The 27,961-nt window shown below is 34.2% G+C and overlaps 1 protein-coding gene across 5 annotated transcripts in view; it reads left to right on the forward strand.

The window, feature by feature from the left end:
- Nucleotides 1-27,961, forward strand: part of RAP1GDS1 (Rap1 GTPase-GDP dissociation stimulator 1) — a 179,687-nt gene that overhangs the window by 67,626 nt on the left and 84,100 nt on the right. For all 5 annotated transcript variants that reach the window (XM_039254241.1, XM_039254240.1, XM_039254242.1 and 2 more), the window contains one exon: nt 2,378-2,503. In XM_039254241.1, coding sequence (XP_039110172.1) covers nt 2,378-2,503 — 126 coding nt within the window. The remainder of the gene's footprint in view (nt 1-2,377; nt 2,504-27,961) is intronic.

A 27,961-nucleotide genomic window follows, 5' to 3' on the forward strand; every position in this document is an offset into this window, starting at 1 on the left:
TAATGTGCTTTTTAAAAAAACGGAGACTAATTGATCTATAACATGGTAAGTGTTTAAGGTGTTCTTTGTATGCTTTTGTATAAAAAGAAAGTTCAGAAGTTTTATTTGAATTTGCAATTTTCCTGTAATTACTTATTCTCTATCATTTCAAGAATAACTGAAGCTATTGACTGTACCATCAGAATTTTCAAAGATATGTTGGTATTATATAGACAATTAGAGTATCAAAGCAAAGAAAAATAGCAACTCATCAATGTTGTCATTGCCTGAAGAATAGCAACAGCAAACAAACAACCAAAACAATAATATCTAACAACAGATTCCATTTATGACATAAGAGTGCAAATCAAACTGTTTCTAAATTTCTTATTTTAGTAGTTATTAAAATGATCTCACTGTTGGAAACTAATTATAGGGAAAAGTGGAAAAGGTAATGAATATCTGTCTTTAATTTGATTAATTTGAGTTGGTGACATGTTATTTTAAGATTTGAAATATATAAAGATCCTAAAATGACCATGAATTTAAGAGGTAGACAAGTAGATTGATATGTCATCTACCATAGAAGATGGGTCATTGAATTCTTGGAAGCATGTATAGCATAGTTGTTTTCCCAACAGGGAAATCTCCCGATAGGGAGTTTATAAAAAAAAAAAAAAAAAAAAAGAAATCAGCAGTAAACTTAAAAGTTATCTTTAGAAGTAAGAAGGACTCTTTTTTTGTATTTTATTTTTTTATTTGTTTTATTTTTAATATAATTTATTGTCGAATTGGTTTCCATACAACGTCCGGTGCTTATCCCAACAAGTACCTTCCTCAATGCCCATCACCCACTTTCTCCTCTCCCCCACCCACCCTTAAACCCTCAGTGCTCATTATTTGAGGCTCTCTTATGGTTTGCCTCCCTCCTTCTCTGGTACTTTTCCCCCTCCCCCATGGTCTTCTGTCAAGTTTCTCAACTTCCACCTGTGAGTGAAAACATATGGTATCTGTCTTTCTCTGACTGACTTATTTCACTTAGCATAATACCCTCCAGTTCCATCCACAGTGCTGCAAATAGCCATATTTCGTTCTTTCTCATTGCCAAGTAGTATTCCATTGTATATATAAACTACATCTTCTTTATCTGTTTGTCAGTTGATGGACATTTAGGCTCTTTCCATGATTTGACTATTGTTAAAAGTGCTGCTATAAACATTGGGGTACATGTGCCTCTATGCATCAGCACTCCTGTATCCCTTGGGTAAATTCCTAATCTTGAAAGTTTAAATTACAGAGAGCTTTCAGTAATACAATGGTAAGTAAGATATATAATAGGAATGCAATCCTTTGTTTAAGTAGAGAGGAATTTGTGATTCGGCTATGTCAGCAGGAAAAGAAGTTGTGACAGAGGTTAACAGTTCACATAATAGCCCTATATGGTATGCTCTAGGAATTTGAAAATGAAGAGAAAAAGAGAAAGATTGTTTATGATGGTATTTGTGGAGTAAGCTAAGGAGTGAACCCCCTTGAAAGTAATGCTGAAAAGATAATGATGTTTTTATTTTGTAGGATGGGTTATAGGTTGAGGAATTAGATGTATGTTGACCTACTTCATTGACTAGTACATCCTTACAGTAAATCATGATGTCCAAAATGATGTTTCTAGATATTGATTGTTTGGAGAACTTTTATTAATTAGATATCATTATCATTCTTCAATTTTATAGTAGTCTATCATGTGACACTATAAAAAAGCTTATGTCTAATCATCATTACTGTGATAGTATCATTGGGAGACAATAAATTTGAGAATTGTTTACTATAGGACTAATGAAAAATGAGTTGAAAGTGTAAGAAAGCTTCACATTTGGTTTTAGCAGATATTAATGATCCATAAAAATAAAGAGTAGGAACGAAGATAAGGAATAGATGATTCCACTAGAAAGGACCTATTACCTTATTGATACACTTGAACCTTTAAAAAAATTATATTTTGTCTTTTTAGAGACCATATAGTGAAAATTCTCACAATTTGATAGCTTAGTTTATATCTGTAGTCCTTTAATTATCAGGTTCATGTAAAGAACATTGCCAATGTTTTCATCATCACATATTGCTTCCCAAGCACATTTGTAATTATAAGAAGATAGTAATGAAAGTTAATTAAGTCTTTTTGGCTTATGGCAGAGACTGTCAATAGAAATAAGGGCCCACTCATTTTTATATACTTATTCCATGAAGTATTTAGTAGGGTTATAATGGTACTTTTGAACAGAATGTACTCTTCAAATGGAAGCCATCTTAAACATTTTAATAGTGGGTATTTATTAAGGGATGTGATCTATGTAAATTATGAATTTTTAGGTTTTTAATTAAATATGTCTCTTATTTTCAGAATTTATGCGTATTCCATGTGTGGATGCTGGACTGATTTCACCACTGGTGCAGCTGCTAAATAGCAAAGACCAGGAAGTGCTACTTCAAACGGGCAGGGCTCTAGGAAACATATGTTACGATAGCCGTAAGTGTTGAAATATCAATGATACACTTAACAACTTTTGTTTAAGAATTATGGTTTTCAGACTAATTCTACTTTTAGTGTTAGCACTATCTTTTTTAGGCTAAGACACTAACATGAGCCAGATGATTTAGCTCTGCTTACTTAGCAGAAACAGTGGAAATTTGAGCCATAGTATTCTTAACTAAGAAGTTAAGGAAGTGAATTCTTTTCCTCTGCTATCACAAATAATACTTTCAGAGGAAAGGAAGTCAATTTCTAAGAAATCGGGGCATTTTAGTTTTAGAAAAAATGTGTATTATCTTTTCAGTTAGCTTTTATTACAGTTATCTCTCTCAATGAGAATGCTTATAAACAGTTTTTTAAATTACTTGTCTGTCCAAATAAATTTTTCAATTACTTGTAATTCAATGAAATGATTAATAAAAACCATTATCTTCTCAAAAGCTAGATTGGCCTATTGCATCTGCATTGACTCCATTCCTATTTGTCATAATGTCATTGTCATCCTTTCACTTTCTGTAATACGCTACTGTACCAGGTAAAGAAAAAGCAAGAACTTGGGTTTGGGTATATTGCAAAAATTTTGCATTTTCTACTTCTCCACATATATGTAAACAAAATACAGAAAAATCTGAGTATATTCAGTTAAGTTCGCCTTATCCTTGATTTTCCTTAGATTTGTATTTTCTGAGCCAGAAACACATATTTTAACATTTACCTTTAAAGTCTCCTAGGTATTTAGTTCTGTTTATATAACTAGGATAACTTTTACTGTTTATTTTCCACAGTGATTTCATGCACAAAAGACATAGCCTTTTCATAATAGGCAGTGCCTTAAAAAGTGATTTGGGCATGTGAGCCAGATAGGAAATAAGGTCATAAACATATTTATTTATGATAAAAGAAAGAAGTAGAAAAAAAAGACTGAAATTGCAACTTTCAGTTATAATTTTTTTGTAGCATTGGTGGTAAGGCTAGCCTAATTTATTCTCCTTTCCTTTTTCTAGAACATAACATAGTATGTCTAAGGATGTGGATGTCTTCATATGAATTTTAACTTACAGTTTCCAGTCCCCAATACTGATTATAAATTTATCTATCTCTTCCCTCATTCCAGTCCTTTTATCCTAGGGTATTAGCTTTATCTATAAAGTTTTTGCTTTATGTTTGTAACTTTGCCTTTTTATATTTAGGACTTTTATTAAACATCATAGCTTGTAATATTAGCTTTCAATGTTTAGTGAACTATTTAAGATATATTTTATATTATTAATGTTAACAATGTAAGTTAAGAAGATCTCTACAGAGTAATAGTCAAAGACTGATGGCATGTATTTGGTGAGCGTTGATCATTACTATATTCTTATCCTTCTGTGTATATACTAGAATTTAGTATTTAATTCTAATTAATAATTCTAATTAATAATTCTAGAATTATACTAGAATTCTGTATATACTAGAATTTAGTATTTAATTTATTTAAACATAAGAATTCTCTATTTTGAGTATTTTGTTCTGGACTTTCCCTTAGTTTTGGCACAATAGAAGAAGCACTCATAGTGATCTCTTGTCTCATATTGCTGTGATTTTTATGGGCACAGAGCAATTTTATTTCCTGTGTACTCTAAAGAACCGTGAAGTTAGGATAGTAAATGTGTAGTTAATAAGATTATCATTCTGATGAAGCTAAAGTCCATTTGCTCTGTTCTTATGAGGTATACAGTATAAAGTCTCTGGGTGTGCTTTAAGCTATAATTTTTTTTTGTTCCATTTACTTACAAATACTTATAACCACTTCATTTTCATTTAATTCAATGTAAATTATAGTTAAATGGAAAATTAAGCATAGTAAATATAGGCTATTTTTTATACTTGTAAACCTTGATTAAGGAAAATGAAGTTAGTCTTAAAAATGTATAAATATAAGGAATGATTTATTACTGTAATTTATCTGATAAAATGTCTTCGTTGTGCCATGCTATCTTACGCATATAATTTCCATAAGCCTGTATGCTTTCTTATCCTTTTATATGAAATTAAATCTCTGTGAACTTCACAGTGATTTTTGTCAGAATAATTGTAGAAAAAGTACAGCTCTTTTATTTGAATTACAAAAATGATATTTTATATCTGTAAATATGATGCGGTGTGGTTGATTTGTGAATGTATTTGAAAGGCATTTCTCATTATATTTTATGACAATTGGGAGTTTGAAAGAACCCAGGAACTAGATTTATTTTTTTTAAAAGTATCGAATAATTTCTCTTTTAATTAATTAACCTCTTCCCTCTCAAGAATGTAATGCTTCATTCTTAAAAGGAATATAGAAAACTACACATGACAGCTTTATAAATACACAGAATCTTTTTCTTATAAATAATATATTATAAAATTCACATTGGTGTTTTATCAAACTTACCTAACAGACTAAGCAGTTTACTTACATTTTATAAATGCATTCCAAGTGGCTAATTTTTGTATTAAAAAAAAATTTTTTTAATGTTTATTTTGAGAAAGAGAGGGAGCACAAGTGAAGGAAAGGCAGAGAGAGAGGGAGACACAGAATCCAAAGCAGGCTCCAGGCTCTGAGCTGTGAACCCAGAGCCCAACATGGGGCTTGAACCCACAAACCATGAGATCATGACTGAGCTACCCAGGCACTCCTAAGTGGATAATTCTTTAATGCAGGCTCATTCAGAATGATACTAGGCTTACAATGGATAGTAAAACTAATATATGCAAAAGGCACTGGCAGGAATTCACTGTAAGAGATAAAAATTTGAGAAAATTGGTGTATATTTTATGAATTTTTATTTTAACCCTTAAAAGGTAAAGTAGTTGCTAGCCTATTTTAATTAACAGTTTATTTGAAAGGAGGAGAGCTCCCAACTGTAAAAGGAATTACACTTGCCATAAAATCCATGGAAATCTTTTGAAAAAAGTAGGTCAGATTTCAGTTTTACTGGCTTTGACATTTTAGGAACTCTTCCGAATGGAAGGAAACTCTTACATAACATCAGGTAGCAGGCTGATATAACTGCTAAGTAGGATGGAGTGTGGCTTTGTTGCTGATGAACTTTTTGAATCCCAGTCTCTTTCTTGCATATAGAGATGAAAGAGTCACTGGATAAGAACATTTTTCATTTAAGATGCCTGATCTTTTTTCTGATCTTCCAAAGAGCTTCCAGAGATACTTCAGTTAGGGATTTTTCTTTCGAAGTATCCAGACTTCTGGCATAAACAACATTTTAAAGCTCTTTTGCCTTGAACTTTGCCAAATAACCGTTTTTATGAGACCTTTGACATTCTTTAAATCAATGATCAGGGAAAATTTGTATTTCAGTTTAGAAAGGAATCAGCAAAGTTGCAATGGGATATGTTGGGTAATGTGATTTTAAATAAAGAGAAGTAGCATTAAATTTCAGAATTGCATGCCTTCAGCCTGCTTCATTATACGTTTCTCTCAAAGGAGATACTAAAAACAATGAGTTCTTTTTTCTTCTCCTTATTTGGCCATCTCTGTAATATTCCCTTCTTTCAATGACTAGTTTTGTTTATATAGCTGTGCACATTTTAAATCGCTGATATAGTTAAATGGCCTTATGGTATTGAAGAGCTTCTTTTTAAATTTCCACACTGTATTTATAATTTGTAAGAGTAAATTGGTGATTGGAGACTGAGTTTTCTCTGTTTACAGATGTAACTGCTTGAGGTCAGGAAATAATTGATATTAGATATATTTGTTCAAGATCATTTAGTAGAAGCTAGAAAAAAATGATTAGACAAATATTTGTGCCTTTTTATATACCAGAGAAAGAATTATATACAATTCAAATTAATACATATTAAAATTAAATGTGCATCTTAACAGAAAATTAATGCTTATTATTTAATTGATACTATTATTGGAAAGGTACATACTTAAGAAACTTGTTTAATATGCCATCTTACATGATATGAAGAAAATTCAGTTTGTACTCACTGAAGAATAACTCAAAATGAGATGATGATCAGGCTTGCCAAAGCCAGTATTTATGAAGTGAAATAAATATTGTTTATTTCATTGGCATCAAGTATAAATGGAAAGGATACCAAACACATGTATGGACTTATTTATATATTGGTGATTATAACTATGCCACACTATTTTTATGTAAAAAAAGAATTCATCATTCTGGTTCCAAATGTTAAAATATAATTAGCAATAATTCTATAGTATTTTGTAATGTAAGTTGGTTGATAAGTATGTATTATAATACAGACATGCATTGAAATTGCCTGAGTAACCAAAATGTATTTGCAGCAGTTACATTCAACAGGGAACTATTTATGTCTGCAATTTAAAATAAATGTTTATTTCAATGGTATAAGTTAGGTTAAGTATTTAATCATGTATAAGAGAGTTTTGCAGGTTCATATATTTATCCTACTTTTCTTAAGTAGTCAGTTTTAGAGTAAAATAGAATTATTCAATAAGTAATAATTTTATAATTTTATCAGTTAATCTGTTATATAAGAAAGGGTTTATTATCAAAGTGTATTATATATAAGAATAAAAAACTGTATTCAACTGCAATTTTTAGAGATGGTACTTATGGCTATTATCACATGAAAATACTTTATTACAAAGATATGCTGAATATATTGGGGAAAATGTTGTTTTTGTGACAATAATTATAAACTCTGAAAAAATTTCATTCCATTAAAGACATCTCTATCTAATACAATAGGGAAAATAAAATGCACAAAGGAACACAATTTGTTGACTGTTAAAGTACAGACTAAATATGTGGGGTATGGTCACAATAAAAATAAATAGATGATAGTAGTAGTAATTGGAGCCATTTTTAGAAATTAAGCAATAATATATTGCTTATATAAAATATAGTTCATTTTAAAATAAAAGTAATTATAAATAAATGAGATTTTACTATGCCCCCTGGAAGGCAAATATTGCAGATAATAGAATTTTCAGTTCTGCCATTTACTAAGTTGTCATTTAATCTTTCTGAATTTTAATTTCTTCATTGGTAAAGTGGACTTATGTGAATTAAATTAGGTTTACATACAGATGTATAATATAAATTATGAACTGCTGTATAAAGGAAGTATGTAGCATATATGTATGATCCTTTGTCTTGGTTTGGGCCACTATAACAAAATACCATAGACTGGGTGGCTTAAACAACAAACATTTGTTTCTCACAGTTCTGGAAGCTGAGGAGTCCAACCAAGATCTAGAAGCTCTAGTAGATTTAGTGTCCTTTAGTGAGGGGACTCTTCCTGGTTTGCCCAAAGCTTTCTTCTCACTGCATGTGCACATGGCAGAGAGAAGAGAGGAAGCAAGCTCTCCTGTCTCATAAAGGCACAAATCCCATAAAGAAGTTTTTACCGCTATAACCTAATTACTTCCTACTACCATCACATAAGGGGTTAGGGTATTAAAATGTGAATTTGGGAGGGACACAAACATTCAGTCCACACATTATAATTTCTAAAAGTGTTCTGTGACATAGTGTAATACATATATACACAAGATATTTAAAATAAAGATATAAGGGCCAGAAGCCATATAAAGAGAGGCAAAGATAAATCATTTAAGAATCAGAGATAATATACTTACCATAATAGGTGCTAATTTAATTTGAGCTTCTTGGCAGGGTGGAAAAAATTTGTTATTCTAAGTAATTTTTATTTTATGCTAAGGAGAATTAGTCTAGTTCTTTAGTCAAACAAAAACTGTTGAGACAAATGCTAGAAGAGATTTATCATCAGGATATCAGCTCCCTAGATGATTCTGTACACATCCCTCTTAAAATATGCAGAGGATATTGGCTGGCATTAGAGACAGCATCTTCAATAATAGCTGTATAAAAATTGCCCAAATATTTTCCATGTGATTATTTCTTATACCAAATCTTCAACAGATTCCAGGAAATAATACTGAATACTTTAAGTTTTATTTGAACAACATAGCCCAGATATGTTAATTTATAGTAAACTGAAAGCATACAACTTAAAAATTTGAAGTTTGACTTGACTAGTTTATTTTCAGCCAAAATACGGTTCTACTTTGTTTGTATTCATTGTACCTGCTCAATTTCTGTGTTGTATAATGTATCCAAGTTCTATTTTCTGAGACCAAAAAATATGCTTATCTTTTATTTTTAAGCCTGTTATCAATTTGATAAAAATCTGATTTGCATGAAAGTGAATATTTACAAATACTGCATGTTGAGGGTGGCTGTATAAATCTATACATATGATAAAATTGCTTGAAACTGTACATGCCCACACACATACACAAGTACCTTGAAACCTCATGAAATCTGAATAAGGTCTGTGGGTTGTATCAGTGTCAGTTTCCTGATTGTTGTATTATATTAGATTTGTGTAAGTGTGACCCATGGAGTGAGCTGGATGGAGGGTACATGGAACTTTTGTGTCCTTTTTTTTTCAGTTTCCTTGAACCTCTAATTATTTCAAACTTAAAAGTTTAAAAAAACTCCATATGTGCCTCTGAGAGGCACACATGTTCTCTCTTCTATGTGAAATGACCTTGTTTATTTCAACCCTAGTTGAAGTATGGGAGAAAGAATATATATAAATAGAAAAGTATGTATGTATATGCACACATGTAAAATTTTAAAGTATGACCTACCGCAGTTATTGTTGGGTTTTTTGCTTGTTTGTTTTGTTTTCCTGGGTGTGTGCAATTACAATGGAGGATACGGTTGCCTCTATTTTTTTCTTCCTTCAGATTTTCAAATTTGACTTTCAGGGAAAAAATCAACGAAAAATTGACAGTCCCAAGATAAGATTTAGGGAGAAGGAATTTTTAATTTAATTTGTTGTCACGTTACCTAGCATACAATATATATGGTGTGCTCTGGCTTCAGGAGTTTATTCCTCTGATTCATCACTTACATAAAACATCCCAACAAGTGCCCTCCTCAGTGCCCATCACCCATTTCCCACCATTCCCTCTCATATTTTTAAAAACATCTTTAAGTTGAGTCTTGTGGAGAGAGAAGTCAAATTTCAAGGGCTATGGTAAGATATCAGGAAATGAATGGGGAGTATTAACTTTCTGGAAGTTTAATGAGAAAAAAAAAGAGATGAGTAGTTTGAGGGAAGGGCAGCACTGTGAGAGTGATGTAGAGTATTGGAGACAGGAACATATTTGTTAGGCTCGGACCTGTGGACAAGGACAGAGTCAATCTCCCAGAGGGAATAACGATGATAAAAAGAAGTGGTGAAATCATGAACCCAAGTAAATCTGGTATTACAGAAAACTGTCAGAAGATAGATGAAAGTATAAAAGAATGTTAAGGTAGTAAAGAGTGCAATCAGAGTAGTGTTTCTGGCATGGCCTCCCATCTTCCCAATATAGTAGAAGTCAAGTCCATCTGTCGGTAAAAGTTAGCAGCCAGGCAATAGTAGGAAACTTGTAGTATGGGGGGAAGGTTCAGAGTTGGGGCTGTGGGGTATGTTATCAACTGTCATAAAGATCGAATTTTTTAAATAACCAAATGATAGTGGAGGTTTACTGTGGTTAGAGATCTTGATTTTTGCATCCATATATTAATGTGTGGTGCACTTAAAATGTATGTAGGCTAAGGAGTCACTTTGTACTTTGATGTGTGGACAGGAAAAAAAACACTGAAAATAACTTGAAATTGGTATTTCAGCTTCATAGAAGCATATACTTGGATCAGAACAGGAAGAGAAGTGAGGCAGAAAGAGGAGGAAGCCATTACAGTAGTCCAGGTGTGATATGGTAAAAACTAACTACAGCAGAGAGAATGAAATTCTAATATGAATAAAGATTAGATTGTTTATTATCAGATTGATATATATTGAACCATCATTTTTGAGAAGTAATACATGCACTGGGTTTAAACAGTAGTCACTTAAATAACCCTTCAGAGAAGTTTACATGTTGACAGATTATGATCTTGCCATTTTTATACTTGCTATCACATTCAAATGCCTCTTGTTTATTAAAGTGGTATTTGAAAATCAAAGATTCTATAAATTTTTACCTTGATGAAAATTGTAGGGCAAAGAACACATTACATAGCTGCTTTTTTTCAGTATGTCATTAGTTTCCAAGTACTGTGTTATAAGGATGTGTCTGTCTTGTTCGAAAGAGATGGAATAATCATTTTCCAGTAGTTGTTACCAATTTTATAGATATGAAGGTGGAGACAGCGTTTGAGAAAGGGTTGTATATGGCAAAAATATTAGATGATTTTTCTTGAGTTCAATAAGTCATACATAGTTGCCAAATTAATTTTTTTTTTTGGGGGGGGGGGTCCCTTGGATACCATGCTCCTTCCTAGTCTCTGAGCCAAAGCTTGAATGGCCTTTGGAATTTTTCTTTCCTGAATAATAAGTCTTAGGGTGGGGAAAGTCTAATTTATAAAGTTCTTCAGAAGTAAGATTTGTTCGTTTAGCTTAAATCTTTTCCCCCCTTAACCTTTATTACCTTAATTTCACCAGTTAAAGATGAAGTCAATGTTTAGATATATTAAACATAAAGTTTTCAGTCTGCTTATGAGAACCCTGTTAATACATGTTATCCTCTGCTCTTAATTGTGTTCTGTTTTAATTTTTCTGTTTTTCTTTTTTGCAACCAAGCTGAAGTACTGAGAACTTTCTCTATTTTTAATCAGTTGTCCCTGCTACATGTTGTGGATATTTCCCGGGACTGGAAGGGAATATAAAAGATAAATACTATTTGAAGGTGAATAATTCACCGTCTTCTTGCTGGGTGGAATAAATGTTTGTATCTTTTCAAAGACTGTGCTATTATCAGTTCAAGTTAAATTTTAAGTCATAACTGTATGTATGTATGTGCATTTCTTTTAAGTATGAAATAGTTTCACACAAAAGCCTCGTGTAAAATAATTGGAATAAAATTTAATTTTGATCTTGACCAGTTTAGACTTATAAAGTATTTATATTATAACCCAGAGGCTGTTCAGAAATCATTTAAGGTAATTTTAGGGAATAATTGAGTTTAATAAATTATTTTATAATATGCTTATAATCTACAGATACCCAGTCTTTAGCTAATAAAATGATAATATAGCAATATACAAATAAAGGGAGTAATTTCAGTGATTTCTTGAGCAAATGTATAGTGATTTGTGGATGCTCTATCATTTAAAGGCTTTTTGAAAAACAGTTTGACTAATGTGAGAAATCTATTGACTGCAGAAATTAGAACAAGTATCATCAGGCACTCCAAAGCTATGTCCATCTCATGCCATATTGTGACCTAATTTTAAACCACATCTGCAGAACTATTGTTTTCCTCCTGATCCTGCATTATAAATGTAAATATATAAATATATTTGAAATTTTCCTGCAGAAAGATAAAATTTAAACCTGACTATACTATGCCACAAAATTGCAAGCTTTATGCTTCTTTCCCGATATGTGAGTATTTAACAATCATGGTGGTTTTTTCTTCACGACTCCCTTTTATAATTTCACTGATGTAATATTTATAACTTTTACTTTTATGTCTAGTCTTTCATTCATTTTACCTGCAACTGGTTCATAAATAAGTTGCTTTTTGAATTCGAGAAACGATATTTACGGGTTCACGTTTTTCATATGAATGCTTAAGACATATTTGCATAAGCTAACAAAGATTTAACCTGTTAAATAATTCTTTGAATCAGTCTTCTATATGACATAGGAAAAAATTTATCTCTACTAAGTAAGATTAGATATAGAAACATGCCTTTGTTATTGAAGACATGTATTCATGTTCCTGCCTCTAAAATGTCTCAGTACCTACACCATGGGTCATGTGGTTTGAGTGTTTTTATGCCAGTAGTGATGATGAGTAAATCCCTGGAATTTCTCAACTTTGTATTCTTTCATGTATATGTATGTACCAGGTACTTTAATAACAAATATTGATTGAGCCCACTGTTTTCAGGGCACTATTCCAGTGATGAGCATCAGGGGAGAAAATAAAAGCAAGAAGTTCCTATCCTTGTGGGCTTACGCAGGAGGAAATAAATAAGTAAATAATACAAGAGAAAGATACTTACAGATTGTGGTCATTGATATCAAAGGAATAAGCAAGATGATGTAATGGAGAGTATCTGAAGCTAAAGAAAGTGGTCTCTGAGGATGTTATTTGAGCTGAGGTCTGAAAAATGAGAATGAACTATTTAAAGAGAAGAGGAAGAATATTTCTTTAGAAGTATAGTAATTGCAGAGCCCCAAGTGAGGAAAGAACTTAATGTGTTTTAAATTTTTTTTTATGTTTTATTTATTTCTGAGAGAGAGAGAGAGACAACGTGAGCAGGGAAGGGTTCACAGAATGCGAAGCAGACTCCAGGCTCTGAGCTAGCTGTCAGCACAGAGCCTGACGTAGGGCTCAAACCCACGAACTGTGAGATCATGACCTGAGCTGAAGTTGGACACTTAACCGACTGAGCCACCCAGGTGCCCCAGAACTTAATGTGTTTAAAGAACAGAAAAGAGATCAAGATAAAGGAGCTGCAGTGTACAGGAAGAGTATTGTGCAAAAACATAGAGGAAATAAGACCTAGATCATAGAGAACCCTTTGGATTATTCTAGAGTAATAGTAATTTATCAAAGGGGATCTGATTCAGGTTTTAAAAACCTCATTCTTGGAGCTGCATGGAAAGTGGGTTGAGAAGAATGGAAGTTGAGAATTAAGATGGAAGCATGGGGACCCAGTTATAAGACTTTAGAAGTCGTAGTAGTCCAGGCAAGAGATAATGGTGACCTGGTTTAGGAGTATGGTAGTGAGGATGATGGGGGGCAGCAGAAGAATTTGAGAAGTGTTTGCAGTCGTGGATGGATCAGGAATGTGAGAGTAAGAGAGAAATCAAGAGTAATTTCTAGATTTGGAGCTTGAGCAACTAGTCAGAGGTCAGGGCAGTCCTCTGATAGAGGAAAGAAAGATTGTTTTCTTAAAATCTTCTGACTTTTGCTCTTAACTGCTGCTTGTTTTTCTTGGGGCAGTAATAAGTCTGAGTTTTTAATAGAGATATGCAAGAGGAAATGATAGGTGGGCAATTTCTCTATCTTTATATTTATATACACTTTGGGAATAAACACCCAAAAGGTGTTTAAGTAAATTTTTGCACTTAGCATAATGTTCAGATTATACTTGGATAGGTAGTATAGATTCAGGGAACAAATTAGAAAACTTAAGGGAGTAAAGCTAGAATTCATCATTTAAAAAAAAAATAATGTAAGAAGAGAGTTTTAGAATAAGTCATCTACTCCACCTCTTCCAAATTTTACAGATAAGGAAACTGAGGCCTGAGAGTTCAAGTGATTTTTCACAATAGCGTTAAACTAAAATCCATTTCTTTGGTTCATTATCTCTGTAAGTACTATATTTGAGGAAGTTATCATCACTTTCATAAATACATACTTCGTTAAATATATTATGCTTCAGTATTAATGGTTCAGCGCTTAGAATTGCAGATATAGTGAAAAAAATTGTAGCTATAGGAATATGTTGTAAAAATTTTGCTAAAAGCTAATCCTAAACCAACATTTTGTTTAATCTGTTGTAAGTCACAAAAATAAACTCTACCTAATTGAAAGAGATGGAACAGAACCAAGTGAGGAGGGAAAAGCTCTTTACATATTTCCAAATTTGAAAACGTTATGTAAAAAAGTATATATGTGCATAAATATGCTTTATAATCATATTTGATCCTTTATTTTTGTCATTTTCTATAAATGCAGAGGAGTCTGAAACACTGACTTCCTGTTTATTCATTGGGAAATAAAAGACATTCTGATTTCATTAGGATTCTTGGTAATACTAAGGAAAGTCCTATAACAATCTGAGAGTTTTATTATTCTCAAACCAGTTAGACAAACATAGATATACCTTTCAGGTTTTCAGACAAATATCTATTGCTTTGTCCTATTCTTTATATAAAAGTGAATAGATGATAAAAATTAAAATTATACTGCCTTTAATAATTGTCTTGAATAAATTCTTCCATTTCTGACATGAAGAGTGATAGAAAGGAATTTATACACATCTTCTGTATTTTTAACAAATATTTTAAAATTCAGTTCTGATCAACTTTTACTGATTGATACACCTTTTTAAATTTGTCTAATTTACTGGCATTGTAAAGTAATCTTTTCCTTTTTAGTAGCTCCCTAACATAATTTTTTTTCCTGAAACAGTATTTAATTAAATAAATTGAGGTTTTATTTATTTATTTACTTATTTTAATTTAAATCTAACTTAGTTAACATATAATGTAATAATGATTTAGCAATACAATTTAGTGATTCATCGCTTATTTATAACACCCAGTGCTCATCACAGCAAGTGTCCTCCTTAATGCCCCTTGCACATGTAGGCCACTCTCTCCCACCCAGCACCCCCACCAGCAGCCCTCAGTTTATTCTCTGTATTTAAGAGTCTCTTTTTTTTAATTTAATTTAATTTTTAATGTTTTTTATTTATTTCTGAGAGAGAGAGTGAGACAGTGTGAGCAGGGGAGGGTCAGAGAGAGAGGAACTCACAGAATCTGAAACAGGCTTCAGGCTCTGAGCTAGCCGTCAGCACAGAGCCCGACATGGGGCTCGATCCCACGAACTGCGAGATCATGACCTGAGCCGAAGTCGGACAGCCAACTGACTGAGCCACCCGGGTGCCCCTGTATTTAAGAGTGTCTTATGGTTTGTCTCCATCTCTGTTTTTATTATGATTTTTGCTTCCCTTCCTTTATGTTCATCTGTTTTGTATTTTGGGCTCTTACCACACTTTGGCTATTGTTGACAATGCTGCTCTAAACATTAGGGTGCATGTGCCCCTTCAAAAAAGCACTCTTATATCCTTTGGCTAAATACCTAGTAGTGCAGTTGCTGGGTCATAAGGTAGTTCTATTTTTAATTTTTCAAAGAACCTCCATACTGTTTTCCAAAGTGGCTGAACCAGTTTGCATTCTCACCAGCAGTGCAAAAGGGTTCCTCTTTCTCCACATCCTTGCCAACATCTGTTGTTGCCCAAGTTGTTAATTTTAGCCATTCTGACAGGTGTGAGGTGTGGTATCTCATTGTGGTTTTGATTTGTATACGCCTGATGATGAGTGATGTTGAGCATATTATCATGTGTCTTTTGGCGATCTGGATGCCTTCTTTGGAGAAGTGTCTATTCATGTCTTTTGCCCATTTCCTCACTGGATCATTTGTCTTTTTGGTGTGGAGTTTGATAAGTTTTTTATAGATTTTGGATACTAACCCTTTATCTGAAATGTGGTTTGCAAATATCTTCTCTCATTCCATTGGTTGTCTTAGTTTTGCTGATTGTTTTGTTCACTGTGCAGAAGCTCTTTTATCTTGATGAGGTCCCAGTAGTTCATTTTTGGTTTTGTTTCTCTTGCCTGAGGAGACATGTCAAGTGAGAAGTTGCTGTGGCCAAGGTCAAAGAGGTTGTTGCCTGTTTCCTCCTCTGGGATTTTGATGGCTTCCTGTCTTACATTTATGTCTTTCATCTATTTTGAGTTTAGTTTTATATAAGGTATAAGGAAGTGATCCAGATTCATTCTCCTGCATGTTGCTGCCAGCTTTCCCAACATCATTTGCTGAAGTGACTTTTTTCCATTGGATACTCTTTCTTGCTTATTAGCTGCCATATATTTATGGGTCCATTTCTGGGTTCTTTATTCTCTTCCATTGATCTAAGTGTCTGGTTTTATGCCAGTTCCATACTGTCTTGATGATTATAGCTTTGTAATTTAGCTTGAAGTACAGGATTATGATGCCTCCAGCTTTGATTTTCTTCTTCAGGATTGCTTTGCCTATTTGAGATCTCTTTTGGTTCCATACAAATTTTAGGATTGTTTGTTCTAGCTCTCTGAAGAATGCTGGTGTTATAGTCATAGGGATTGCATTGAATATGTAGATTGCTTTGGGTAGTATCAACATTTTAACAATATTTGTCCTTCTAAGCCATGAGCATGGAATATTTTTCCATTACTTTGTGTCTTCAATTTCTTTTATAGGCTTTCTATAGTTTTCAGTATATAGATTTTTCACCTCTTTGGTTAGGTTTATTCCTAGGTATTTTATTGTTTTTGCTGCAGCTGTAAATGGGATCAATTCCTTGATTTCTCTTTCTGCTGCATCATTATTGGTGTATGGAAATGCAACCGATTTAGGTGCATTGATTTGATATCCTGTGACTTTGCTAAATTCATGGATCAGTTTAGCAGTGTTTTGGAGGACTCTTTTGGGTTTTCCACATAAAGCATCATATCATCTGTGAGAGTGAAAGTTTGATTCCCTCCTTGCCAATTTGGATGCCTTTTATTCCTTTGTGTTGTCTGATTGCTAGGGCTAGGATTTCCAACACTTTGTTGAATAACACTGGTGAGGGTGGACATCTTTGTCTGTTTTTGACCTTAGGGGAAAGCTCTCAGTTTTTTCCCATTAAGAATAATAGTTAGCAGTTTGTCTTTCGTATATGGCTTTTATGATCTTGAGGTGTGATCCTTCTACTTCTAACTTCTTTCTTGAAGGTTTTTATCAAGAAAAAGCATTTTGTTGGGGCGCCTGGGTGGCTTAGTCGGTTAAGCATCCGACTTTCGCTTAGGTCATGATCTCGCGGTTCATGGGTTCGAGCCCCGCGTCGGGCTCTGTGCTGACTGCCAGCTCAGAGCCTGAAGCCTGTTTCAGAGTCTGTATCTCCCTCTCTCTCTGACCCTCCCCTGTTCACGCTGTCTCTCTCTATCCTAGAAATAAATAAAAATATTAAAAAAAAAGAAAAAAGAAAAAGCATTTTGTCAAGTGCTTTCTCTACATCTGTTGAGAAGATCATGTAGTTCTTATTCTTTTATTAATGTAATGTATCACATTGATTGATTTGCAGAGATTGAACCAGCCCTGCATCTCAGTAATAAATCCCACTTGATCGTGATGGATGAGTCTTTTATTGTATTCTTGGATCCAGTTTGCTAGTATCTTGTTGAGAATTTTGCATCTGTGTTCATCAGGGAAAGTAGTCTATAGTTCTCCTTTTTAGTGAGGTCTTTGCCTTTGGAATCATGGTAATGCTGGCCTCATTGAATGAGTTTGGAAGTTTTCCTTCCATTTCTATTTTTTGGAACAGCTTCCAAGGAATAGGCATTAACTCTTCACTAAATGTTTGGTAGAATTCCCTTGGAAAGCCATCAGGCCCTGGACTCTTGTTTTTGAGAATTTTTTGATTACTGAATCAATTTCTTTACTGGTTATGGGTCTGTTCAAATTTTCTATTTGTCCCTTTTTCAGTTTGGTAGTTTATATTGTATCTAGGAATTTGTCCATTTCTTCCAGATTGCCCACTTTGTTGACGTATAATTACTCATAATATTCTGTTGTTATCACTTGTATTTCTGCAGTTAGTTGTGTTCTCTTTTTTTATGATTTTATTTCTTTTTTGTGATTTTTTAATGATTGTATCCTTTCCTCTTTCTTTTTGATCAGTCTGGCTAGTGGGTTATCAATTTTATTAATTCTTTCAAAGAACCAGCTCCTGGTTTCATGGATCTGCTCTACTGTTGGTTTGATTTCAGTATCATTGATTTCTGCTCTAATTTTTATTATTTCCTGTCTGCTGCTGGTTTGGGCTTTATTTGCTTTCCTTTTTCCAGCTTTTAGGATTAAGTTGCTTTTAGGATTAAGTTGTGTATTTGAGACCTTTATTCCTCCTTTAGGAAGGCCTGGATTGTTATATACTTCTCTCTTGAAATTGTCTTTGCTGCACACAAGAGGTTTTGGGCTGTCATGTTTTCATTCTCATTGGCTTCCATGTACTTTTTAATTTCCTCTTTAATTTCTTGGTTAAGCCATTCATTCTATAGTAGGATGTTTTTAAATCTCCAAGTATTCATGATCTTTCCAAAAATATAAAAAAAAATTTTTTTAATGTTTTATTTATTTCTGAGAGAGAGAGAGAGAGAGAGAGATCATGAGCAGGGGAGGGTCAGGGAAAGAGGGAGACACAGAATCCGAAGCAGGCTCCAGGCCCTGAGCTAGCTGAGAGCACAGAGCCTGATGTGGGGCTTGAACCCATGAACTGTGAGATCATGACCTGAGCCAGATTCAGACACCTAACCAACTGAGCCACACAGGCGCCCCCCAAAATTTTTTTTGGTTGATTTACAAGGTATGATCTTGATCTTTTTGTACTTGTTGAGGGCTGGTTTGTGTCCCTGAATGTGATACATTCTGGAGAATGTTATTTGTGCACTTGAGAAGAATGCTTTAGGATGAAATGTTCTGAATATATCTATAACCATCCTGTCCAGTGTGTCATTTAAAGCCATTTTTTTCTTTGTTGATTTTCTGCTGAGATGATCTGTCCATTGCTGTAAGTGGGGTGTTGAATTCCATGCTATAGGGTATTATTATCAATGAGTTTCTCTATGTTTTTAATTAATTGATATATATATATATATCTATATATCAACAGGAAAAACACCCAAATATATATATATTTACATAAATATATTTATAAGTATTTACATAAATATTTACAATTGTTAAATCTTTCTGGATAGACCCCTTAATTATGGTATACTACCCTTCTTCATCTCTAGTCACAGTCTTTATTTTAAAATCTAGTTTGTCTGATATAAGTATGGTTACTCCAGCTTTCTTTTGATGACCATTAGTGTGATAGATGGTTCTTCATCCCTGACTTTCAGTTTGCAGATGTCTTTAGGTCTAAAGTGAGTCTGTTGCAAGCAGCATATAGATGGGTCTTATTTTTTTATCCATTCTAATGTCGTCTGTCTTTTTATTGGAGTGTTTAGTCCATTAACATTTAGAGTACGTACTGAAACATATGAACTTAGTGTCATTATGTTGCCCCTGGAGTTGTTTCTGGTGGTGTTCTCTGGTCCTTTCCAGTCTTGCTGCTTTTGGTCTTTTTTCTTTTGTTTTGTTTTGTCTTTTCTCCACTCAAAGGGTCCCCCTTAAAATTTCTTGCAGGGCTGATTTAGTGGTCATGAACTCCTTTAATTTTGTTTGTTTGGGAAACACTTTCTTCTTCTATTTTGAATTACAGCCCTTCTGGATGAAGAATTCTGGCTGCATATTTTTCTGATTCAGCACATTGAATATATCTTGCCACTCCTTTCTGGCCTGCCAAATTTCTGTGGACAGGTCTGCTGCAAACCTGATTTGTCTTCCCTTATAGGTTAAGGACTTTTTTCCTTTGCTGTGTTCATCATTCTTTCCTTGTCTGTGTATTTTGTGAATTTGACTATGATATGCCTTGGTGATGGTTGGTTTTTGTTGAAACTGTGGGAGTTCTCTGCTCTTCGTGGATTCTGAGGTTTGTGATGCCCCACAAATTAGGAAAGTTTTCTATTCTCATTTACTCACATAAACCTTCTGCCCCCTTTTCTCTCTCTTCGTTTTCTGAGATTCCTATGATTCAGATGTTATTCTTTTTTAATAAGTCACTGAGTTCTCTAAGTCTTGTATCATCCTCTTTTGCCATTGTTTCCCTCTTTTTTCTGCTTCATTATTCTCCATAATTTTGCCTTCTGTATTACTGATTCACTGCTGTGCTTCCTCCATCCTTGCCATCATAGCCTCCATTTGAGATTGCCTCTTGGTTATAGCATTTTCAGTTTTGTTCTGACTAGATTTTACTTCTTTTCTCAACCCCAGCTAGTATTCCTTTTATTGTGGTTCTAAATTCTACTTCAGACATCTTGCTTATATCTGTGTTGTTAAGCCCCTGGCTGTCATTTTTTCTTGTTCTTTTTTTGGGGTGAATTCCTTCATTTTGTTATTTTGGAGGAAGAAAATGAATTAGTAAAATAACAAAATTTAAAACAAAACAAAAAATCAAATAAAGGAAGCTAGGTCCTAGTTGTCTTTTGGTCTGATTGTTGAAAGAAGCTTGATAGAGTAGAGAAGAAAGGAAAAGAAAAGAGATAAAATGGAAAAAAAGGAAAAAATATAAGAGTAAAGAATTACATAAGAATAAAAATGAAAGAAAATGAAATAGATACAAAATTTTTTAAATTAAAAATAAATTTAAAAATTAAAAGAACAAAAGCCATGTTTTTCTCTTTCTGTATCCAAGAAAAAGAAAAAAAAAGATAAAATAAAAACATTTTATTTACTTTTTTTTTAATTTTTATTTATTTCTAGGAGAGAGAGAGAGAGAAAGACATCGTGAGCAGAGGAGGGTCAGAGAGAGAGGGAGATACAGACTCTGAAATAGGCTCCAGGCTCTGAGCTGGCAGTCAGCACAGAGCCCGATGCAGGGCTCGAACCCACCAACCGCGAGATCATGACCCAAGCAAAAGTCGGACGCTTAACCAAGCCACCCAGGCGCCCCCAAAAAACAAAAACATTTTAAATAAAAGCAGAAACAAAAAAAAAAATGAATAAATGAGCCAGCAAACAGAATGAAACTCGAATAAAATTGCATTCAGTTTCCCCTAGAACTGAAACTATGAAGCCTTCTATAGTCTGTACACTAAGCAGGCGGAGGGACTTGTGCTGGTTTTTTAGGGAATGAGCTTGGAGGGCACAGTATGGCTGGATGTGATGTAATGGCTCACTTTTCCACTAGGTGACGCTCCTTAGTTGACTGGCTTGGATCAGTTAGACACCAATGCATGGGAGAGGTTGAAATGGCTTCACTCAGCTCTATAATCTCTGGCACAGGAACTTTGCTTTCTCACTTACCCACAGTGAAGCACCTCTCCTTTGTCTCAGGTCTCTGTCCACTCTCACCTGTACCTTGTCCATGTCCAAGTTGTCTGCCTGCCAGGTGGCACCTTCCTCCAGCGTTTTGTCTCAGATGGGATTGTGTTTCAAAAGGACACACTTCAGAAACCCCTGTGGCTTGGAACCATGCCAACTCTCTGGTGGATAGTCTCACTGAGCAATGGTGGGGTGCCAGCTTGCCCCAGAAGACAAACATTCATGTGATTGTGCAGCACAGAGGTTCAGAGATTGTAGCAAATCACAACACAAGGCTGGCACCAGATTTCACGGCACTCTGATGTCTTTGTCCCAATACTAGCAAACATGGCTGTTTTCCAGAGTCCACTGGGACCTTTACCTGTGGGGAGACCATATAGCCTCTACCAAATGCTCCAAGCAAGGGAACCACTTTTCCCTGTGTTGCACAAGGACCCCCTCAGACTCTGCTGCCCAGCTTCCTTACTGGAGCACCACCAGGCACTGAGCCCCAATACTTCAGACTCTGTGCCTCACTGTTTATAGAATGCTGTTTGTATTGAAACCCTCTCCTTCCTTTCCATCAGTGGTTTTGGGGAACAGATTTTTTGTTCAGTCCCCTGCTAGTATTTTTACTCTTTTTTTCTCTCCAGCTAGTTTCAGGGAAATGTTTTTCCTGCACTCTCCCAATGCACCGCACTCTCCCCCTTTCTCTGTCCTCTTTCCACAAAAACATTTCCCTACCCTCCATGGCTTTTCTGTCTGCAGTTCACCTCTCCGCACTGCATAGCTGCCAGGTTCTATGGCTCAGTTTATGCAGATTGTTTGTTAATCCTGAGATCATTTTCATAGGTGTACAAAATGGTTTGGTGTTGATCTAGTTGTGTTTCAGGGATGAGACCATGCTGCTCCACCATCTTCTCTCCTCCAACTTAATTGATGTTTTAAGCTGCAAAACCATGGTAATGTGTCAAATAAACAGCAAAAAAAGCTCTTCAGTGACCTGAAAAACCTTAAAATAAACAGTGATAAGAAGATGAAAGAACAGCAACTGGTTCTTTCAATTGGACAGCTTGTCACTTGAGTGAATACCAGATGATGGTTGCTTTTTTCCCTTTTTGTTCCACATTAATATAGGCCAGTTCATAAGTATTTAATAAATGTCATTTGTATCACCTAACCTTTTTTAAATCATGTCAGAATATATAGTGCTTTATGATAAAGAAAAGATAGAAATGGAGATAGGCCAAGATTGTTTTTTCCAGAATGTATATTTCAGGAAGCCATAACTGAATGAAAATCATAGGTAATTTTTTTAAAAAATTATTTGATGTTAAAATTGATTGATTGACAGCCAAGCCCCCAGGTGAAAATATTTAATGATTTCTGAGTGTAGGATCAGTGCTGCTATTCTTGCATGAAGACCTGGTTGCCTTTTTCCTCTTCACATTTCTGAATTGTTATGACATAATTTCTGTCATTTCTAGAATTTTTTCTTATCTACCCTTATTTCGTTTAACCCTGATTTTTTTTCTCATTTTGTGATTTGGATGAATATTTATTATAAAAGTAATTAGAAAAGTTGCACATTAAAAGCAATTTTGTAGAATAGGGCTGATGCTTTTCTGTAGTGGCCTAAGTGATTTTGGAGGAAAAACCCTGTCCTTTGTTATGAAGCAGCTAAAGTTTCACTTTGATTTGATGTGCATTTAAAGTGCCTCTTAAATGCTCAAGAATACTTACATTTTTTTCTTTTAAGATTTTCAATTTTTACAATATTTGAAACTTTTTTTCGTTCATTTATCTTGAGAGAGAAAGAGTGCACACACGTACAAGCCGTGGGAGGAGGAGAGAGCGAGAGAAAGACAGAGACAGAGAGAGAGAGAGAGAGAGAGAGAGAATCCCAAGCAAGATCCACAATGTCAGCACAGGGCCCAACATGGAGCTCGATCCCACAAACTGAGACCTGAGCTGAAATCAAGAGTCAGACCTTCAAACGACTGAGCCACACATGTGCCCTAGTATTTGAAAACTTCTTAAATAAAATTTTCAGTGGTATATCACATTCTTCTTTTAAATATAATAGTGCTCAATAATGATACACTCAAATACCTACTGTACAATTCAGCTATTCCATTCCTAAGTATTTACCCAAGTACTTGTAAGTCAGTATTCAGTGCAGCTGTATTCACAACATCCTCAAACTAGGAACAACCTAGAGGTCTATCATTATAAATCACTGGATTAAAAAAATAGTGATGTATCCATACAGTGGAATATTCTTTAGCAGTAAAGAGTAAGCCACTTACATACCTGACGCTATGGATGAATCTCCAGATCATTAAGCTGAGCTAAAAGAGTGAGACATAAAATAATATATACTATATGAACATATATGTAATATATTTATATCTAATGCATATATATATATATACACACACACACATACACACACACACAATGCAAAACAGTCTGTAGTGACAGAAGACATTCATTGTCTGGGGACGGAGATGGAGCGAGAGATAGTTTGCAAAGAGACACGAGGAATCTTTTGATTGTGATGAAGATCTTGATATGTCGATTGTGTTGCTGGTTTCTAGGGTAAACAACCATCAAAACTCATCAGTTATACATTTTATATCTTTGTAGTTTATTTTACATAAGTTTTCCTCAATATAATTAATAAGGAAGGGAATCAGAATCTAAACAAAAAAGTCCACTTTTTTTTTTTTTTTTTTACTTTTTATACATATAATAAATGCCCCTGGGCTCGAAAGACATTCTGGAAAACATGGCCATAGATCTTTCTCCGATCCTTCTATGTAAACTAATTTCCTTATTTGTGCTTCCATTACATTCTGAAAACTTAATTGTGTTTACTGTTTAAATATTTTCCTTCATACTTTTCTCCCTTTAACTGTGAAGTAGTTATTTTTGTATTCTTAAAACCTAGCTCAAATTTATGAAGAATCATAGTACCCGCCCCCAATAGTTTGATAAATAAAGGCAGGAAAAGGAATGCTAATTTTGTCAGAGGTTTTGAAATACCTTGATCAAAATGATTATGCAGTACATGTCATTGATCAGTATTTTAAGGAACTGTTACTCCTATTCAATAGGGATTAGCTTAGATTACAGGTGAGCTAGAGAAGACACTTTAATTTTACTGTATAAAACTACTCATTATGAATTCATAATTTATAGATCTCAGGTAAATATACTTATGTTTATGATATTTCTGTGAAATTTTGTATAAACCACCTTTCTCCTTTTTCCTCCATCAGTTCCTCCAGATGTGTATATTCTCTGTGCTTCTGTAACACCCTGTAAAAACTTTATTGAAGCTTTTATTGTTTTTCTACTCTTTCTCTAACTCTTTGAATATTTTTTCTACCCTATTGTCTTCCTCCTGGGAATAGAAACTCCTTGAAAGCAGCACCTTCTTATATTTCTGTTTGTGCCTGGCACAAAGGCTAAGTTAACATTTAATAAGCACCTATTCTATAATGGAATGGGCCAACCGGTTATCAGTTTTTATTTTGTAAATATTGAAGGCCTGTTTAGGATTGTATGTCTTCTTAACATTGTATTATGTCCCAGTTTATCACTGGTAATACTGCTTTTTCTCTGTCTACTACGTCTGACCATATCGACACAGATTTCCTTTGATTAGTGTTTGCATATTATGTCTTTTACCATACCTTCGTTTTTAATTTGAATGCCCTTATATTTAAAGTGGGCTATTTACACATAGCATAATTGGTCTTGCTTTTTTATCCAGCCCATCCCTACCTTTCATGTAGCAGATTTAGAACGTATGTATTTAAAGTGACTTTCTGTGGTTTGCTTTACTTGACATCTTGGTAGTTGTTTTCTGGTTTTTTTGAACTCTTCTTTACTCCCTTTTCCATCTTTTTCTGATTTCTTTTGGAAAACTGGGGTAAGCTTTATTTTTCCTGTGTATTCCCATTATTACTTATACCTTTTTAAAATTTTTTTGTGGTTCCCCTTGGTTTGCAATATAGATCTTTAACTTATCACAGTTCACCTTCAAATATATTACATCATATATAGTTTAATGACCTTACAGCTGTGTACTACTAATTTTTCCTTCCCATTCTTTGCCCTGTTATTGTCATATATTTTGGTTTTACATAGGTTAGAACCCCACAATATATTGTTGTTGTGTTTTTACTTGAGACAGCTAATAAGAGGACATTTTTTAAACATTTACTTTTATTTTTGTTATTTTCATTCTTCTTCATTTCCTTCAGTAGATCCATATTTTTGTTTAGTATTGTACACCTTTTGCCTGAAACACTTTGTGAATATTTTTATGCATAAGAGATTTGCTGTCAGTGAATTCTCTCCACTTTTATTTGTTTGAAAAATTTGTTAACTTCACCTTAACCATTGAATGATATTTTCAGTGGCTATAGAATTCTGGGTTGACAGTTTTTGTAAAAAGTATTTTGAAGTATCATTTCAGTATTTTATAGATGTTATTCTTTTGTATCCTAAGTTGAATAGTTTAGATGAGTAGTCTACTGCTTTGTTTTGTTTTTTAATTTTTGCTATTCCAAAATTAATTGTTTTTCTTCCCCACTCAGCCCCCCACCCCCACCTGGCTGCCTTCAAGAGATTCTCTCTTTTTTTTGTTTTTTTCCAGCAGCTTGGCTCATTGGTATGTATTTTTATTGTTTGCTTTTTTGGGGTTCCCTAAGTCTCAGATTTGTGGCAGGATATATTTCAGTATTTTTGGAAAACTCTCAGCCATTAACTCTTTAAATATTTTTCTACCCTATTCTTTATTTCTTATTTGGGATTCTAATTATACTTATTCTAATTAGACTGATTGTTATTTTCTTTCAGCTCTTAGGTGCTGAGTTTTCTCCTCACTCTTTTTGTCTCCTTATGCTTTAGGGTCTTTTTGTTTTGTTTTGTTTTTATGTTTTATCTACTTCTGAGACAGAGAGAGAGAGAGAGAGACAGCATGAGCAGGGGAGGGTCAGAGAAAGAGGGAGATACAGAATCTGAAACAGGCTTCAGGCTCTGAGATAGCTGTCAGCACAGAGCCCGACACGGGGCTCGAACCCACGAACTGTGAGATCATGAGTCAAAGTTGGACGCTCAACTGACTGAGCCACCCAGGTGCCTGTCATTTTGCTTTAGTGTTTTATAATTTCTCTTGATCTACAGCTACTGAGTCTCTTCGGTTTTGCTGAGTTTACCGTTAAGCCTCTTGAAATAATTGTTCATCTTTAATATTGTGTGTTTCATTTCTAGCATATCCATTTAACTCTTTGTAGTTTTCGTTTCTCTGCAGAATTCTATATTCATGGATATTATTTGCCTTTTCCACTAGATTCTTAGTATATTAATCATAGTTATTTTAAAGCTCTGTCCAGTATTTCTAACATCTAGGTCACTCTGAGTCTCATTCCAGTATTTGGTTTATCTTTTAATAATGGATTATTCTTTTCTCTCTTTTTTAATACATCTCTTAATTTTTTATTGAGTGCTGGGCACTATTTATAGAAAAACAGTAGAGACTGAAATTAACAGTATTTAATCGCTGGGCGGAAGCACACTCCCTTTTATTTCAGGCAGTTGGTACAGAGTAGAGGTCCAGCCAATCTACTCAGAAGTTGCTTGGATTCACATTTTACTCTTGCTAACTTTACTTGAGTGCAGTAGTCTTCAAACTCTCTTAGTAGTGGGCTCTTCTTACCTTGTGCTTAGAAAAGGGGTGCTTACTGTTCTTGATTTCTCTTTAGCCTTTATTCATCTATGCATGCGTAAAGGTGGTATGTGTGTACCACATGTGGTATGCATGTGCCACAGAGGGATTCCCTGCATATTCCTCTTCCTCTTCCAACAGTAGACTGTGGTTGACAAGCACAATGCAGAGCCTCCATCATTGTTAATAACAGTCCCCCAGGTAAAAACCCATTTCTAAACATTTGGATGCTAAGTGGGGAAAAAAAAAATCAAGGACAGTCAATTAAGTAATAAGGAAATAACTAATTTTCCATTGGTTGTGCCCATATCACAGTTTATTACATGTATACTGACTGTTGATTAATGAAAATCCTATATTAATTATACTGGAGATACATTACTGTTAGTGATCTGAATACCATAATTTCTGTGAGATGTATAAAATCTGAATATATAGTAAAGGCTTACTTAAATCTTAAATATCAAATCCTTTTTTTTTCTTTTCAATATGAAGCTTGAATATCCTATGTTGTTTATGTGGAAGAGTCTAATAGTTGCCTAGGAATGCTATTACAAAGTCCTACAAACTGGGTGGCTTAAGACAACACAAATCTATTGTTTTATAGTTGTGGAGTCTAGAAGTCCAAAATCAGAGTGAGCAGGGTTGTGTTCCTCTGAAGTCTGTAGGCGAAGAGGACTTTTTTGCCTTTCCTTGCTTCTGGTGTCCTCCAGAGTTCCTTGGCTTCTGGGAGTAAACTCCAATCTCTTCCTCTCTCTTTACGTGGTTGTCTTCTCCCTCTGTGCTTTTAAATTTTCACATTGGCATTTTCCTCTCTGCATCTCTCTCCTCTTAAGAGGATACCAGCCATATTGCATTAAGGACCCACCCTACTGTAGCATGACCTCATCTTATCTACTCACATCTGCAGTGACCATGATTCCAAACAAAGTCACATTCTGAAGTGCTGGGTGTTAGGACTTCAGCATACATTTTGGGGGAACATAATTTG

The sequence above is a fragment of the Hyaena hyaena genome, unplaced genomic scaffold (assembly GCF_003009895.1).
Source record: "Hyaena hyaena isolate Hyena2069 unplaced genomic scaffold, ASM300989v1 scaffold_480, whole genome shotgun sequence".
Classification (NCBI taxonomy): Eukaryota; Metazoa; Chordata; class Mammalia; order Carnivora; family Hyaenidae; genus Hyaena; species Hyaena hyaena.